The following is an 18,685-nucleotide window of genomic DNA, read 5'->3' on the forward strand; positions in this document are numbered from 1 at the left end:
GGCAGGAGGGGCCGCGCGAGCGTGAGTCAGCGTCCCAGGGCGACGCGTGCCATCACACACAGGCTCCTGCACGACCGGGATGAGAGACGGTCTCCGGCTTCCAGCCTGCTGCTGTTTGACAATCCAGTCTCAAGATGAGCGTGTGTAAATGAAGGCTGCGAGGGGGCGGGGGTGTGAAATAAGTGACGGCCACGGAGGAGTATCCAGGGCTTTTCCAAAAGAGGGTTCATGACGGCTGCCTCGGGGCATCAGGGCGCGCCCAGGAGCTGCAGCGGATTCCAGAAACACAGGTGGGGCCGCGGGCACCACAGAACCAAGCTGCCAGAAGCCAGGCCACCGCAGGAAATGCCCACAGTGTGGGGCGATCCTGACCTCAGCCCATCCTCTGGTGAACAGAGGACCTAAGGGGACCTTCCAGCCCTGAACTTGGCGATGTGCTGACCGCACAGACATGGCCAGTGGGTTCATCTCACACGAAGGGAAGGAAGTGAGGAAGACTGGTGTCCGATCCTCTCCAGGAAGGGCTAGGTTTGACTCCAAGGCGGGGGGCCTCAGTGTACGGACTGTAAGGGCGGGGATAGGATGACACGGGGAGCCTGAGCCCTGAGCCCAGCTGCTCTGGCCCCGGTGTGGGGCTGGGGGCTGTGCAAGGCCGTCTCTCCGGAGCCCTCGGCTTCTCAGTCCCTGATACCTTTACTGCCCCAGGAGGAGGGGGGTGAAGTGCTGATCTGACCCTTGGCGGCTCTGCATCCCCTCTGCCCCGCCCCCCCACCCAAGGGTTCGCGCGAGCCCCAGACCCCACAGGACTCTGAAAGGGATGAAATAAAAAAGTGAAAAAGTACATGTTGTCAGTGCCTTCCTTCCTTCCTTCGTCTAACCTAGACACAGAAATCTGTAACCATTACTGCACAAAAATGACCTCCTTCCTCCTACCTGATGGCTCGGCACGCTGCCCTGTCCCAAACCCATCCATAAAATAAACAGACTAGACAGCCTGCGTGCAAGTGCCCTCCCTGATCCAGCCACTGCACGCTGACCACAGGCACAACACTGCCGGTCACGCTGGACTCCAGGGGCACCGGCATCCCATTCGACGAAGGGGGAGGAAAACCATGCGTCCTTTTGTCCCTCCGGCCTCCCCGACTCGGCCGCGAAGCCCATCCTCGGGTGGGGGTCCGCACTGCCCGACAGCCCGGGAGGGAGCCTCTGCCTGGCACCAGAGTCCCCGAGCGGCGTGTCAAGGCCTCGAGGACTCACGTGGCCTTCCGCGTCCGGGGGCTGGGGTTCCCCACTGCAGCCTCCCTCCTCAGCTGGGCTACTGCGGCCCCGCCTGTGGTGAGTCTGGAGGGCAGGGCTTGACAGGGAAGAAGCGGGGAGATGCACGCCTGGGGGTGTTGGCTCGGGCACACCCCTGTGGAAGGCACAGCTCTGGAAGCCCACCTGCCCTGAGGCATCGCTTTGCCCAGGGCACCCGAGGCGGGCAAGGGAAGGTGCTGCCATCCTGTGGACACTTCCTGGAGCTGCAGCTGGACAACCAGCGCTTCCTGGCACCCCGCATTGACAAGGCCGGTGGGGGGCAGGGAGCAGGGCCTGGCAGCCATCTAAACACAGCCCGCTTTCAGGAAGCCGCGGGCCACAGGGCCGGTTCCCTCACACCACTCTTGGAGGGAAGGAAAACGGGAAAAAAAGAAAAAAGTCTGCACACCTCCAGCACAGGAAAAGCAGCTGAGCATCCTTCATGCCGGCAGGCATGCCACTCAAAACAATGATGAGAAGCCAAATCCCAGCAGTCCCCATGGCCCAGCCTCACAGGTCCGCAAGAGCAATACACGCGGACGGGGCTGCAGGCACGGCCACCCACCCCCGAGGCCGTCACGGGAATGCACGCTGGCCAGGGACAGGCTCCCCAGACCCCTGCAAGGAAGAAAGGGGAAAAAAAGCCAACCTATTGGGACGGGCTATACCTGGGATCTGACATGCCCACACCTGGCCTGGATCCCGAGAAAACTGTCCAGTTTGAACTCGACAGAGGCACCCCAGCATCCACCACGGCGCTGCTTACAACAGCCAAGACACAGGTACAAGTCTCCGCCGACCGATGAACGCATAAACCACACGTGGTCCCTCCAGAGGATGGACCGATTGATTACTCAGCCATAAAAACCCGCCTCTGAAAGTATTTGATTATGCCACTGGTAGCCATAGGGCTGGACCTTGAAGGATCATATGGTATGTCAAGTCAGCCAGGCGTAGCATATGATTTCCATTCTAGCAAAATGGAAAGAGAGATCAAAATGACTCATTCAGTAAGCAGAAACTCCCAGCTTTCTAACACAGAGTTTCAAAAGGGCACCTTGAGTGGCCAATGTGAATTCGGAGCTGAAGATTAACATATACAGAGAAATCTGCATTTCTAATAGATAATCCAGGATCAAGGAGCTGAAGTTCAGCACAGGGAACTATTCTTGTCCCGAAATAACCCCTATAGCTAAAGAGTCCCAGGAGAATAGCTGTACTGTACGTATACATCCTAACTAAAGCAGGTGGTTTCACACCGACAACAAGCATTATTTTTCAAATGGATCGGACTACCACATAGCAACAGCGTGAACTTAAAGGAAAGAAGGAAGAGTCGTGCTTAGTTTACTCCCTCTGACCTCTCTGGCCCCGGCTGGCAGTCCATCCCTGGAACCTGTCCAGCCCGGACTCCCTTGGCGGGACTGGGGCGCTGCAGCGCTAACGGCGTCCGACCGCAGCAGACATGAGAAGGCTCCTGTGACAGCGGGAGATTCCTAACCTGATGCGGTGGCTCTGCACGCCCAGAAAACTGCTGAGAAACCTAGGATTTGATCTAAGTGCACTGACAATGAGTGGATTTTGTGGATTTTAATATTAGTTACCTCTTAGTATAAATAGGAAAAATTAATGGTTGGGCTTCAATTCGTGATCTTAATATGAATAGATATCTAAAAGTATTTTAAAGTAGCAATTCCTAAGACATTAAAAAACAAATAGGAAAAATGTTTTAAAACATAAAAAGTAAAAAATTGAACTAGCGAATTAGGTAAACAGTAAAAGTAGATTGGTAAATAACCCAAGAAGTGTTTCTTTTGGGAAAAGCTAAGAGGTGAACATGAGTCTGAGTGAACTCCGGGAGTTGGTGATGGACAGGGAGGCCTGGCGTGCTGCGATTCATGGGGTCTCGAAGAGTTGGACACGACTGAGCAACTGAACTGAACTGAACTGAAGAAGGTGAACACCAGTGTAAAGAAACAACCTCCTTGTTGCTTTTCATAAAGAGCTCATGGATATAAAAGCTACAAACTTCTGAAAGATGTTTTTCACTAGAGGAGGGGCAGGGCCAGGGCAGTGGCTCTGCCCACACAGACCAGAGGCCCACGCGGAGCTGAAGGCATCACAGACCGTAGTGGGCTTTAAGCCCCTTTGGTTGGTACCGCTTACCAAGGGAGGCCTTGACCATCAGACCACACACACCTGTCTCTCCATCTCCTCACCAGCGTCCCGATCTCCCGTTCTCTTCCTGTCTACTCGCGTTTTCTAACACAGATTACTTTATCTCCTGTGTTGCTTAGACATGACCTTGGCAGCTTAAGCGAGGTATTACACACACACATACACACACACACAGTTCTTTCTCTATGCTGAACTCAGGAGTCAAAGGAAAAGAAACAGCTTAGAGTGTTTCTTTCCCCCTTTGAGGAAGGATGAGCTCTGCCAGGGCCAGAAGGAAGGAGGAAATGTGCAACCTGGCATGGCTGTGCCCTTCACCGAGCACTGCCTGGCCTGGGGTCCCTGGGCAGGAGAATCCACACAGGCCAGAGGCTGGCTGTCCCTCGCAGCCTGCCATGCGGCCCCGGCCCAGGAAGGCTCGCAGCCAGCGGGGGAGCGCCCACCTGAACCAGGCTCGCCTTCTGGTCCCTGCTCTTCAGGATCACGTTGCTCCGCCACCGCAGGTACTTCTCCTGGTGGGAGTGGATCTCTGACGCCAGGGTGGACTTCCGGCTCCGCAAGTCCTCGAGACTTGGGGCAGGGGCCACGGCTAGCAGCTTCTGCTCTGTGAGGTCTCCCTGGGACATGGGCATCCCAAACTCCTGGCTCAGCTCCTTGATCATGGCCGAGGAGGGCAGCAGGTCTCCCGTGATCACCTCCCTGAGCCTGGAGCTGTAACGGCAGATGCAGTAGATCCTGGAAAGCAGAAGTGCCCCTGCTCAGCCTCACTCACCTGGCACTGCAGATCTGAGCACCCCCATCTTAGCAGAGGAGGGCGGAGAGCTGACCCCAGGTCACACAGCGCACGCACGAGGTGTCAGATTCTGTCCACTGTGCCCACAGGGGCAGGTCTCGGGAGGAGGCCTCCTTCCCAGGCCTCCCAGCTACCCGTCCACGTGCCGCTCCACTTCTCTCTTCGGTTCTGCTGCTGCTGCTAAGTCGCTTCAGCCGTGTCCGACTCTGTGTGACCCCATAGATGGGAGCCCACCAGGCTCCCCCATCCCTGGGATTCTCCAGGCAAGCACACTGGAGTGGGTTGCCATTTCCTTCTCCAATGCATAAAAGTGAAAGTGAAGTCGCTCAGTCGTGTCCAACTCGTAGCGACTCCATGGACTGCAGCCTACGAGGCTCCTCCGTCCATGGGATTTTCCAGGCAAGAGTGCTGGAGTGGGGTGCCATTGCTCTTCGGTTTAGGTGGCCTTATTGCCTACTTTGCATCAACCCCCGCCCCACTGTGCGTGGAAGGTCCTCAGTAGGCTGGCCAAAGGGGTGTGGGGCTCAGGGCTCCTTCTTGCCAGGGGAAGGGCACTAGGTACAGAGCCCGTGTCAGCGCAGCTAGAAGGACGGCGCCCCAACAGGGGCACGGGGCCGCCCCCGTGTTGCCCGGCCCTCTCCCTCCTTTAGGGCTGACTCCCGAGCCCGGGGACGCTGGGGAAGCCCGGCCGCGCAGCCGCCCGCACCTGCTCAGCGCCTGGAACACCTGCGGCGGGACCGCTCTGCGCACGTAGAGCGCCGCTTGCTGCACCAGCTGCGCCAGCGGCCGGAACAGCCGCACGCGGTACAGGACCGTCTCCAGGTCGGCGTAGAGGCGCCGGCGGAAGCGCAGCTGCGAGTTGTAGAGCGCCTTGAAGGGACCCTGTTCCGCCCGCGGGACCCTGCAAGGCGAGAGCGCGCCAGCCGGCTCCTGCCTCTGCCAGGGATGCTGGCGCGGAAAACGCGGCGAACCAGACGGCTGGGTCCCAGCGCCCACCCCCGGCCCCTAGCCCTGCGTCCTCCCCGCCCCTCGCGCCCCCTGTCCCCGCCGTGTTGCTGCGTTCAAGGTCCTCCACCTCCTCGAACCCGGGGAGACTAGAGGCAGCCTGCGCCGCCCGCCGCAAGGATGTGTGTGCCGGGCTGTGGGGGGTGGTGCCCCTTTGCTGGTTGCCCATTCTTCCACTGGGACGTCTTATTTGCTTATTCACAGGCATTTCACACTCAAGAGCACCAGCTCCAGACATTGCAAATACTTTTTCTCACTTTGTGGCTTCTTTTTATAGTGTCTTTGGATGAAGAGAAGTTACTCATTTTAATATAGCCAAAGATGTCATTGTTATCCTTTATTCTAATACCTCTGTCTTATTTAAGAAGTCTTTATTCAGAGATCATGAATACGTCTTCCTGTCTTATCTGAAAGCTTTACAATTTAGCTTCTTAAAAATAGATTTTTCTTCTACAAGAAAGGCAAGAATATATAATGAGGAAAAGACTATCTTCAATAAGTGGTGCCGGGAAAACTGTGCAGCTACATGTTAAAAAATAAAATTAGAACATTTTCTCACACCATATACAAAATAAACCCAAAATTGATCACAGATCTAAATACAAGACCTGAAAGCATAAAACTATTAGGAGAACAGTAACCTCTTTGACACTGGTCCTAGAAATATTTTTTTTGGTCTATCTTCCCTGGTGGCTGAGAGAGTAAAGAATCTGCCTACAATGCAGGAGACCCGGGTTTCATCCCTGGGTCAGGAAGATTCCCCTGGAGAAGGGAATAGCAACCCACTCCAGTTTTCGTGCCTGGAGAATCCCATGGACAGAGGCGCCTGGTGGGGTACAGTCCATAGGGTCACAAAGAGTTGGACACGACTGAGGGATTAAACACAGACACACACTCAGGCAAGGGAAACAGAAGCAAAAGTAAAGCAAATGGGACCTAATCAAACTTCCAAGCTTTTGCACAGGAAGGGAAACCAGCAACGAAACATAAAGGCAACCTACTGATGGGGGAGAACACTTGCAAAGTATGTGTCTGATGAGGGGTTAATACCCAGTGTTATATCCGATATTAACATCCAATATATGAAGAACCATGCCACTCCATGTCAGAAAACCAGACAACCCAATTAAAACCTGGACACAGCACATGAAGAGGCATTTTTCCAAAGAAGATACACACGTGGCCACCAGGCACAGGAAAATACGTTCAATATTACTAGTTATTAGGAAGATGTAACTCAAAACCACAAGGTAGCCCCTCACGCCCATCAGAATGGCTATCATCACAAAGACAAGAAACAAAGCGTCGGGGAGGATGCGGAAAAGGGGAGCCTGGGCGTGCTGACCACTGAGGAAGACAGCATGGAGGCTCCAACTCCGAGATGATCCAGCAATTCCACTCCTGGATATTTAGCCAAAGAAAATGAAAACGATACTTTCAAAATATATATGCACCCCAATTCACAGCAGCCCAGGTGTGGCTGTTGTAAGTGCCCGTCAACAGATGAAAGGATAAAGGTGTGACCTATAGATACGCCAGAGTATTACGAAGCCACGAAAGAGGACAAGATTCGGCCACGAGCTCCCAGACGGATGGGCCCATCTTGTGCTTTGTGATGTGAGTCAGACAAAGACGCACACGCCATGCTTTCACGTACGTGAAATTTGAATCTGAAAACCGAAATGAACCACCAAAAGATTGTTGTGGTGAAATCTGAGTAAGAAGAGACAACTGCAGTCTAGTTAAATCGTAAAGGGTCCATCACTCCCCTGGTGGCTCAGTGGTAAAGAACCCACCTGCCAATGCAGGAGATTTGAGAGATGTGGGTTTGATCCCTGAGTGGGGAAGATCCCCCGGAGAAGGGAATGGCAACCCACTCCAGTATTCTTGCCTGCAGAATGCCACAGAGGAGCCTAGTGGGCTACAGTCCATGGGGTCACAAAGACTCAGATGCGACTGGGCCTCACACACACACACACACACGACCCTGAATCCACGGACGCCTTCCACCGGCGGCAACGCTGAACCTGAGCTTGACATCGAACGCGCCCTCCACCAGCCTGACAGGCGGCCCACGTACCGGCTCTGGTGACGGGCCCACAGCCGCTGGAGGCCGTGGTCGGCCAGGCCCTCCAGGACGAGGAAGTGGACCTTCCCGTCCAGCAGGTGGACGCCGGTGAGCACGTCCAGGTCGGGCTGCTCCTGGGTCTTCACCCGGATCTTGAAGGCGGACAGGATCTGTTGAATGTCCTCCAGCGGGTAGGAGTCCAGGGCCAAGGCCCTGGCGTTGATCATGGTGACGTCCTGCAGGAGGCTGTGCAGCAGGGAGAGCCGCCTGGACTCGAACACGAAGACCACGCGGCCGAACCGGGAAAGCGCGGGGTCGGCGCCGCCCAGCCCACCGCGCAGAGGCACCGCCACATCCACACGCAGCTTCAGCAGGCAGCTGGCCTCCAGGTAGTCCCCCGGCGGCATCAGCCCATGCGGCACGCCGTCCCTGGGGCCCCGGGGCCCCGCCGCGTGCCTGCTCCTGCGGCCGTGGCCCAGGGGGGCGGCCCAGGGCTCGCAGCTGCGCACAGGGGCGGCCAGGTTCAGGTACTTGTGGCCGAGGAGGAGGTCGGCAAAGCTGACCTGGGCCACGCCATGCGGGTCCCACATCTTCTCCTGGGTCTCAAAGGGGTTGCTCTCCGTGTCTCTGGGGGAGATGAGGGCCTGGAGGTTGAGGTGCGCATCCAGGGGGTCCTCCCCAAACAGGGTGGGCTTGCGGGAACAGCCCTCAGACTTGCGGTCCCGGTCGTGCACTTCTACCACCATGGGGGGCCCCTCCAGGTACTCCCTCAGGTCGCTGGGGTGCATGGCCCCTAGGAAGATGACGTTGACGTCCTGGAAGTGCACGTGGGTCCCGTGCGGCTGGCCCTCCGTGCAGTGCACCGGGGCCCTGTGGAACTGGTACCTGCAGTACACGGGGCTGCACAGCCGCTGCGGCGGCAGCGCCGGGGGTCACCCCCTGTCCCCATCCCCCTGCCCTCCAGGCAGCCCCCGCCCAGCGGCTCAGATCAGCACCGGGCTCATCGCCCCCCGCCCCCCACAACCGACAGCCCCTGTGGTCTTCGGTTCATCATCCACAAGCCCCAAGGACGGAGCCCGCTCTTCAGGCCACTGCGAGGACCCAGGGCCATGTGCAGGGCCCCAACGTGGCGGCTGGCAGGGCTCAGCGAGCCCCGAGGTCCCCCCACCATCCCCGGGATGGCCAGTGCCACGCGGACAGGCCCCGTGCCTCCTCACGTGCAGGGGCCAGGCACGGAGAAGGCGGAGAGGAGAGGCCTTCAGGACAGGGAACCCGTGTGTCCCAGACAGGCAGGTCGGGGGGCTGGCATGGGTCACCCTGAGCATACAGAGCGCCCACACAGAACTGGGGGCTGAGTGTAAGAGGCCTGGCAGGTGCAGGCCTGTGTCCACACGGAGACAGGAAAGCTTGCGTGCGCTAAGACTCCAGCATCAGAAGCTGCCCGTTTGCACAGCGTGTGGTCCGAACACACACCGCTGCTACCAGGGCACTGTTTATTTTCCTGAAATAAAGCCGATGCTGAAAGTATTTGACAATAATCCTGGGTGGGTTGCTATGGCTTCACTGGTACCCAAAAGAAATAATGAAGACTTTCTGGAGAAATCCACTTCCAACTTCCAACCCTGGCCTCAGAGAATTCGCGCTGAGAGACCTCAGGCTGGGGGACTCCTGGCCCCAGGAACCTGACATCCTCCGGGCCTGGCTGAGTGACCCTAAGTGCTGAGACAGGGCCGATGAGGGTACTTGTCACCAGGGCCCCGGGGACGGGGGACGGCAGGTGAGGGGCGGAAGGCCGGGAAGGGCTGCTCCGACCCCAGCCAGCCCAGCTCGCGCTCACCTCTAGTTCCCTGATGGGCACGGGCTGTGACGGGAGGGAAGAAACGCACTTGATCTTTATGGTCATGGGGTTCAGATCCTGCTTCTGCTCTTCTGTCATGAGGGGAACCTCAGTTTTCAGCGTCAAGAAACAATCTAAGATGTTGGCCGACCTCCCGCTGCTGTGGCTCACGACAGACTGCCATCCTGAGGACAGACAGACAGGGCAAGCCGATTCCCAAAGACAGCCCTGAGACCAGGCCAGAGGGGCCGGGGAACCGGAGCTCCGAAGACAAAGTCAGACCTCGAGGAGGAAAACCCGAGATACCGGTCACAACTGGGGAAGGCCCACAGGCACCATGTCTGCACCCCTTTCTCCACTGAGGCCTCATAGGTTCCCGAAGAGGATTTAAGTGTGTGCCTTGTTGAAAACGCTTTCGTTTCTTTATTTTTGGCTGGGCTGGGTGCTGGGTCTTCACGGCCGCGTGGGTTTTTTCCTGCTTGCAGCTGAGCGGGGGCTACTCCCTGGTCGCGGTGCCCCGGCTTCTCTCGTCACAGAGCAGGGGCTCTGGGTGCACGGCCGTCAGTAGTTGCGGCGTGTGGGCTCAGTCGTTGCGGTTTTGCAGCAGTGTGACTGCAGAAAGGACGCAGGACCTGGCCTGCTGCAGGGCACACTGGCTGGAGGACACTTTTCTCCTAAAAGGGGCCCATACATCTCAGCGGGAGGAGGCATACTGGGGAACACAAAAAAAAAAAAAAAAACCACACAAAAAAGCTAAGCCCCAGCTCTGCAAGCAGAGGGGCCTGCTTAGTTTCAAACCCTAGATCTGTTAGTCGCCGTGTGACCTACAAGCAGTCACACGCTCTTTGAAGCTCCATATCCTCGTGTGCAAGAGGGGCACAGATCCCGCCCGTCTCAGGGTGAAGAGGATGACGACGCCTTATGTGCAGGAAGGTGACGGACTCGTGGGCTCTGCTAGCATAGGGTCCGTGCACAAAAAGACCGATTTGCTTCTGTTCACGATGCTGGTAAGCATATGTTTAGGGCACTCGCACTCAAAGAGAGCAGCTGCTTCCAGAACAAGTCCTGGGCACAGACTGGGTATGTCTGCGGGGGCCACGGGCACCTCCTGGAGGACCCCTCCCTGCACCCTTGTGACTCTCTGCAACAGACCAACCACTTAAGGCCATCGCTGATTATGACCTGTGTTCTAGGACTTCGTCAGCCTTTTCATAGAAGACCGCCCAGTTTAGGACTCTCCAGTGCAAGTTCATGGCACCCCACTCCAGTCCTCTTGCCTGGAAAATCCCATGGATGGAGGAGCCTGGTGGGCTGCAGTCCATGGGGTTGCTAAGAGTCAGACATGACTGAGCAACTTCACTTTCACTTTTCACTTTCATGCGTTGGAGAAGGAAATGGCAACCCACTCCAGTGTTCTTGCCTGGAGAATCCCAGGGATGGGGGAGCCTGGTGGGCTGCCGTCTATGGGGTCACACAGAGTTGGACACGACTGACGCAACTTAGCAGCAGCAGCAGCAGCAATGCAAGTTCAGCTCAGTTCAGTCGCTCAGCCGTGTCCAACTCTTTGCAACTCCATGGACCGCAGCACGCCAGGCCTCCCTGTCCATCACCAACTCCCGGAGTTTGCTCAAACTCAGATGTCCATTGCATCAGTGATGCCATCCAACCACTGTCGTCCCCTTCTCCTCCCGCCTTCAATCTTGCCCAGCATCAGGGTCCTTTCCAATGAGTCAGTTGTTCGAATCAGGTGGCTAAAGTATTAGAGTTTCAGCTTCGGCATCAGTCCTTCCAATGAACATTCAGGACTGATTTCATTTAGGATGGACTGGTTGGATTTCCTTGCAGTCCAAGGGACTCTCAAGAGTTTCTCTAACACCACAGTTCAAAAGCATCAATTCTTTAGTGCTCAACTTTCTTAATAGTCCAGCTCTCACATCCATACATGACAACTGGAAAAACCACAGCCTTGACTAGACGGACCTTTGTTGGCAAAGTAATGTCTCTGCTTTTGAATATGCTGCCTAGGTTGGTCATAGCTTTTCTTCCAAGGATCAAGCGTCTTTTAATTTCATGACTGCAGTCACCATCTGCAGTGATTTTGGAGCCCAAGGAAATAAAGTCTCTCACTGTTTCCATTGTTTCCCCATCTATTTGCCATGAAGTGATGGGACCAGATGCCATGATCTCCATTTTCTGACTGCTGAGTTTTAAGCCAACTTTTTCTCCCTCTCTTTCACTTTCATCAAGAGGCTCTTTAGTTCTTGATTTTTTGCCATAAGGGTGGTGCCATCTGCATATCTGAAGTTATTGATATTTCTCCTGGCAATCTTGATTCCAGCTTGTGCTTCATCCAGCCTAGCATTTCTCATGATGTACTCTGCATATAAGTTAAATAAGCAGGATGACAATATACAGTCTTGATGTACTTCTTTGCCGATTTGGAACCAGTCTGTAGTTCCATGTCCATTTCCAACTGTTGCTTCTTGACCTGCATACAGATTTCTCAAGAGGCAGGTTGCGTGGTCTAGTATTCCCATCTCTTGAAGAATTTTCCACAGTTTGTTGTGATCCACACAGTCAAAGGTTTTGGCATGATCAAGAAAGCAAAAGTAGATGTTTTTCTGGAACTCTCTTGCTTTTTCAATGATCCAACGGATGTTGGCAATTTGATCTCTGGTTCCCCCACCTTTTCTAAAACCAGCTTGAACATCTCGAAGTTCATGGTTCACGTATTGCTGAAGCCTGGCTTGGAGAACTTTGAGCACTGCTCTACTAGCGTGTGAGATGAGTGCAATTGTGCCGTAGTTTGAGCATTCTTTGGCATTGCCTTTCTTTGGCGTTGCCTTTCTTTGGGATTGGAATGAAAACTGACCTTTTCCAGTCCTGTGGCCACTGCTGAGTTTTCCCAAATTTGCTGGCATATTGAGTGCAGCACTTTCACAGCATCATCTTTTAGGATTTGAAATTGCTCAACTGGAATTCCATCACCTCCACTATTTTTGTTCGTAGTGATGCTTCCTAAGGCCCACTTGACTTTTCACTCCAGGATGTCTGGCTCTAGATGAGTGATCACAGCATCGTGGTTATCTGGGTCGTGAAGACCTTTTTTGTATGGTTCTTCTGTGTATTCTCGCCACCTCTTCTTAGTATCTTCTGCTTCTGTTAGGTCCATACCATTTCTGTACTGTGCTCATCTTTGCATGAAATATTCCCTTAGTATCTCTAATTTTCTTGACAAATCTCTAGTCTTTCCCATTCCATTGTTTGCACTGAACGCTGAGGAAGGCTTTCTAATCTCTCCCTGCTTTTCATCTCCAATGCAAATACCTACTCAAAGCCGCATTCAGACGTTTCAGGCGGTGTCAGCCAGGATCCTGGGCAGCGGCTCAACCTCAGCACTACTGACGCTTGGGGACAGGTGGTCCTCTGTCGTGGGGACCATTCTGTGCATCGTGGCACGTTCACAGCCTCCCACTCCCACCTGTGAGCCCCAAACACGCTTCACACAGCGCCACGTATCCCCGGGGCAGAAGCGCCGGAGGTGACAGCCGCCGTCTCACGGAGGGAACACGGCAAGAGCGAGTGGCCCCCAGCAGGCCCGTGCGCGGACAGCCGCTGCACTTCAGCTTGACAGGGTCAGCCGTGTCGAGGGATCATCCGAGGACTCCAGCCGAAGAGTAGCGGGGCCAGTGTCCACACCACTCCTGCGTGGCGCGTGTGGTCTCTCCACTGTGGGTAAAAGGAAGAGCCCACTCCAGACACGGAAGCTTCGCTCACCACCAAGGCGCTCCATGCCTGTGGCCTAACCAGAAATTGAAGATGACCAAACATGATCGTGCTAGTTTGGGAATGTGTTGTTTTTCACTCGTTCAGTCACATCCAAATCTCTGCGACCCCGTGGACTGCAGCACGCCAGGCCTCCCTGTCCATCACCAACTCCTGGAGCACGCTCAAACTCATGTCCATCAAGTCAGTGACGCGATCCAACCATCTCATCCTCTGTCATCCCCTTCTCCTCCTGCCCTCAATCTTTCCCAGCATCAGGGTCTTTTCCAGTGAGCCAGTTCTTCGCATCAGGTGGCCAAAGTATTGGAGTTTCAGCTTCAGCATCAGTCCCTCCAGTGAATATTCAGGACTGATTTCCTTTAGGATGGACAGGTTGGATCTCCTTGCCATCTAAGGGACTCTTGAGAGTCTTCTCCACACCACAGATTAAAAGCATCAATCTCATGCTATTATATTTTATGGGAAAAGCAGCCTGCAGTTAGCTTGATGAGCCACGGCCATCTGCAGTTTGTGGCCACAGACCGTGGTGTTAGTGCCGGGGGGCAGGGGTCTCTGCTTGCCTTGCTGGAGGCACCTTGTGTGCAGCGGCCCCATCAGCAGCCGTCCTGGCAAAGGAGCAGCCTCCTCACCAGCAGCCTGTCTGATCCCGCTGTGTGCAGGGCTCCCTGCAGAGCTGTTCACACACAGCATCTTTTATGATCCTTTCTAGACCCCTGGGGGGAAGGGAGTCACTGTCCCCATTTCACAGATGAGGACACTGAGGCTCAGAGAAAGCAGGCAGCCCGCAGGGAAGCAGCTGAGCCAGAACCACAGTCGGTGCGTCACTCCTGCAGTCACAGCCATCACGGCAGAGCTTACGGGGAGGGGAGCCCAGGCACCTCTCGGCTGGCCTGCCAGACACGCCCCTCCAGCAGGCGTGTCTTCAGTCGGGCGTCCCCCTCCCCTCACTGCAGTCAGGAGCCGGCCGGGCAGGTCCCTGGGGCCCACCCACCTGGAGCAGCAGCGGTTCACGAAGCAGCGTGAACCCAGGACGCTGCCCCAGGCGGGGTCTCGGGGCGGCTGCATGGAGGCACAGTCCTTCTGGACAGGGCTCGGGCAGTGCACGAAGAGTCCCTGAAAACTCACTTTGGGTGGAACTGATCTTCAAAAATCTGTCTGGAAGTACAAACTGAAAAGTTAAGAGTGTTTCCTCAGAACATATCAACATCAACCCAAGTGCCTATGGGAACAAGAATTTTCCCAGCATTCCTGAACCTGGAGAGTGACCCTCTGAGTCTTCCTAAGCTTCCTCTTCAGATCACCCAGAAGACGGCTAGTTCACCCTGATGGTCAAAAAACGCAGAGTGAAGTAAGTCTAGGATTCCTTTCTCTGAAACAAGGATTCCCTCCACGTTACCTTTTTAAGACAAAGTCAGATAATTTTACTCAATCAGCTAATTTTTTCCATCATTTAAACACATGGACAGAATACCTATTTATTTTCAATCAAACCTAGTTTATAAATTGGGATGGATCTTGCAAAGCAAAAGACACAAACCCTTGTTCTGCCCCTAAGCTGTGTGTCCTCAGGGAAGCTGTTTGACACCGAAAAAACAGTGATGATGAGAACCACGCCCTATTCCACCAGCACCAGCACCACCAGTTCACTGGGTCAGAGTCGGTCCTGAGACGCCGGCGGCAGGACGTCAACGCTGCTTACCTGTCCCCATTTCCTGTACTGGATGTCTTAGGAGCAGCATTCGTACAAAGCAGCGCTTCAGCAAACAAACCCGGGCCGTCTGTTACCCTCACGTTTGCTTGGACTTTGCGATCAGACCTGGGTTGGAATCCTGGGTTCGCTTGCTTGCTGTGGGATCCCAGATGATGCGTGTGGCCTCTCTGTGCCTCCGTGTCCCGCCCTCAACAGTGAGGCCGCTCACCCCCGGGGTGTGGAGGTGGTGCCAGGTGGGGGCACAGTCCCCGCGGCGTCCCGTCATAACCCGCCTGCCGGCACTCCGGGCGCCTACCTGCCAGGAGCGGCAGGACCTCCAGCTGGATGGAAAAGCTGCCATGCTTTGCAGGGCCCGCCAGCCGCATATCTGTGCCGTCCTCCCAGTGAGATGTCCTCCTCCTCCTCTGCGACTTTCTCCTGCCATCTGACTCTTTCCGCTTAGCTGTGAGATCAGAGGAAGGGAGGAGCGTCAGGGAGGGCTCCCTGGAGTCAGAGGCTCTTGCCCCTCCCCAGCGGCGTCCACCTGTGGAGAGCAGGAGGAAATGAGGGGGTGTCCTGGTCCCCCCACCCACCGCTGCCCAGAGCCTGCCGTGCCGACACCAGCCACAGAAAACACCCAAGTTCTCCTCCACGTTGGCCCTTAACCATGGCGCAGGGCTGACAGCTGGGCCCTGGAGCTGAGCCATCACAGTTCCAGAACCAGTTCCTTGCCTCCTATGGGGCAAACGCCGTGACCAATCTGAGCCTCAATCCCCCTGTCTGTCGAAGAGAGAAGGGAAATGTCCATGAGAGGCTCAGCCAAGAACCCAGCTCAGATGACAGAACGCAGGCGCCGGGCGACTAAAACCGCAAGCTACTGGTTCCGTGGCGGAAAGACCGACGGGACCGACCGTGCTGGGCAAACGCCCAGGAACAGGCACACAAAGTGGGGCGCGCCAGGGGCCTAAGGGCGCGCTTCCCATCGGCGCGTGACTGAGGACACGGACTGTCCGTGTGGAGGCAAATTAAACCACCGGGCACCTCATGCCATATGCACAACGAGTTGCAGACTGAGGTGGAAAAACTTCACAACGATTAGAAGGATACTCGGGAGACTAGACTGCCGTCTGGATAAGCACAGGTTTCTAGACTGCTCCCCCGGATACGAACTGGGGAGGAACAGGTGAACGCCTGCTGCGCGTGACAAGACAGCCCCCGTGTGGGAAACGGGGAGACACAGCCCAGCCTGTGGCGCTTCCAGTGCGCGAACTATGCAGAATCATTCAAAAGACCCTAAAAAGTAAGCCCTGGGATCAATAGGAAAAATCATTTCAACGCAACAGAAGAGCATAAATGAAGACACACTGATAAGGCGAGGACTCCCAGATGCTCCCGACCCCGCGGATCAGGAACTGGGCCCTGACCTGCCAAGTGAGGGTGACGCAGAGGAGAAGTGGCAATTCTCGGTGCTGCCTTCAGGAGGGCAAGGAGGTACAACCAGGACTACACCAGCAGCATCTCCCGACGGACCAGCGAGCATGTCCTACACCCAGGAACCCACAGGGCAGGCGCCCAGAGCCTCCTGCGTGTGCTGGAGCCCCAGCAAGGACGGTCACCGCCGCTGGCAGCAATACGAAAGTGGTGACCAACAGATGGCTCTCAGCGAGGCCAGGAGGGGCGAAGAGGCCGGACTGGCATCAGTCAGTCAGTTTAGTTCCTCAGTCGTGTCTGACTCTTTGCAACCCCATGGACTGCAGCATGCCAGGCCTCCCTGTCCATCACCAACTCCCGGAGCCTACCAAAACTCACATCCATCGAGTCGGTGATGCCATCCAACCACCCCATCCTCTGCCGTCCCCTTTTCCTCCTGCCTTCAATCTTTCTGAGCATCAGGGTCTTTTCCAATGACTCAGTTCTTTGTATCAGGTGGCCAAAGGACTAGAGTTTCAGCTTCAGCATCAGTTCTTCCAATGAATATTTAGGACTGATTTTCTTTAGGACTGACTGGTTGGATCTCCTTGCTGTCCAAGGGACCCTCAAGAGTCTTCTCCAACACCACAGTTCAAAAGCATCAATTCTTAGGCGCTCAGCTTTCTTTATGATCCAACTCTCACATCCATACATGACTACTGGAAAAACCATAGCTTTGACTAGACGGACCTTTGTTGGCAAAGTAATATCTCTGCTTTTTAATAAGCTGTCTAGGTTGGTCATAGCTCTTCTTCCAAGGAGCAAGCATCTTTTACAGCTGCAGTCACCACCTGCAGTGATTTTGGAGCCCAAGGAAATAAAGTCTCTCACTGTTTCCATTGTTTCCCCATCTACCCATGAAGTGATGGGACCAGATGCCATGATCTTAGTTTTGTGAATGTTGAGTTTTAAGCCAACTTTTTCACTCTCCTCTTTCACTTTCATCAAGAGGCTTTTTAGTTCTTCTTCGCTTTCTGCCGTAAGGGTGGTGTCATGTACATATCTGAGGTTATTGATATTTCTCCCAGCAATCTTGATTCCAGCTTGTGCTTCATTCAGCCCGGCATTTCACATGATGTACTCTACACAGAAGTTAAATAAGCAGGGTGACAGTATACAGCCTTGACGAACTCCTTTCCCAATTTGGAACCAGTCTGTTGTTCCATGTCCAGTTCTAACTGTCGCTTCTTGACCTGCATACAGATTTCTCAGAAGGCAGGAAAGGTGGTCTGGTATTCCCATCTCTTGAAGAATTTTCTACAGTTTGTTGTGATCCATACAGTCAAAGGCTTTGGTGAAGTCAATAAAGCAGATGTTTTTCTGGAACTCTCTTGCTTTTTTGATGATCCAATGGATGTTGGCAATTTGATCTCTGGTTCCTTTGCCTTTTCTAAATCCAGTTTGACCATCTGAAAGTTCACGGTTCATATACTGTTGAAGCCTGGCTTGGAGAATTTTGAGCATTACTTTACTAGCGTGTGAGATGACTACAATTGTGTGGTAGTACAATTGTGTGGTAGTTTGAGCATTCTTTGGCATTGCCTTTCTTTGGGATTGGAATGAAAACTGACCTTTTCCAGTCCTGTGGTCACTGCTGAGTTTTCCAAATTTGCTGGCATATTGAGTGCAGCAGTTTAACAGCATCATCTTTTAGGATTTGAAATAGCATGTATTGACACAAATACATCACAGGAAAAGAGGCAGGTTCAGGGCTGCCCTGGCATGTCTGACTCTTTGTGACCCCATGGACTGTAGCCCCCAGGCTCCTCTGTCCGTGGGGATTCTCCAGGCAAGAACAGTGGAGTGAGTTGTCATTCCCTCCACCAGGGATGTTCCCGACCCAGGGATGGGTTAAGGAGATGCTCTGCTGCAGTTACAGCCGAGCGGATGGGAACAGGGGGCAAGTGTCCTGTGTGCTCGCTGTAGGACCCTGGAGACTCAACAGTTTGCTGAAAACCTGGTGAGGAAATCTAAGCCAAGGAGGAGGAGGTGGACTCAGGGATCCGAGGATCCTCGCTGGGAGCCTGACTCTCAGATACACGCTTCCAAGAGCGGCTCCTGGGACCTGGGATGCAGTTTCCCCGGTTCCACCCTAAGAAGCCCGCACCTTCTCAGCTTCCAAAGGGTCTCTCCACACACGCCGCAGCCCACATACCTATCCTACACAGCACTGATCACATGGAGGTGTAATTAACTTTCTGGACGTCTCTGGTCAGTATTACAGATTTTCATGTCCCCCATTCCCTGGTGACTGAGATGGTTAAGAATCTGCTTGCAATGTGGGAGAGCTGGGCTTCATCGCTGGGTTGGGAAGATCCCCTGGAGGAGGGCATGGCCACCCACTCCAGTATTCTCGCCTGGAGGATCCCGTGGACAGAGGAGCCTGGCGGCTGCAGTCCCTGGGGCCGCAGAACCAGACACGACCGAGCCACTAAGCACATACACAGAACACCATGGACAGGAGCCCAGAAACGCCGGCGGCAAAGGATGGTGGACGGCCCAGCGGCGAGACAGGCTGAGCCAGTCAAAAGCTGCACCGAGTATTTTTCACTTTTGATTAAATGG

General features: G+C 54.7%; 1 protein-coding gene across 6 annotated transcripts in view; it reads right to left on the reverse strand.

Annotated features, from left to right (window-relative positions):
* The window catches only part of CFAP92 (cilia and flagella associated protein 92 (putative)), a 39,133-nt gene that overhangs the window by 8,005 nt on the left and 12,443 nt on the right, over positions 1-18,685 (reverse strand). For 5 of the 6 annotated variants that reach the window (XR_011563097.1, XM_070777006.1, XM_070777002.1 and 2 more), the window contains 5 exons: positions 14,967-15,113; positions 9,175-9,359; positions 7,350-8,248; positions 4,971-5,165; positions 3,915-4,206 (listed from right to left, as the gene is read on the reverse strand). Coding sequence is in view for 5 of the 6 variants with exons in the window: in XM_070777006.1 (XP_070633107.1) it covers positions 3,915-4,206; positions 4,971-5,165; positions 7,350-8,248; positions 9,175-9,359; positions 14,967-15,113 (1,718 nt within the window). In the remaining variant the exon portion in view is untranslated. The remainder of the gene's footprint in view (positions 1-3,914; positions 4,207-4,970; positions 5,166-7,349; positions 8,249-9,174; positions 9,360-14,966; positions 15,114-18,685) is intronic. The other variant, XM_070777005.1, reaches the window with a different exon arrangement.

The sequence above is a fragment of the Bos indicus genome, chromosome 22 (genome assembly GCF_029378745.1).
Source record: "Bos indicus isolate NIAB-ARS_2022 breed Sahiwal x Tharparkar chromosome 22, NIAB-ARS_B.indTharparkar_mat_pri_1.0, whole genome shotgun sequence".
NCBI classification, from domain to species: Eukaryota; Metazoa; Chordata; class Mammalia; order Artiodactyla; family Bovidae; genus Bos; species Bos indicus.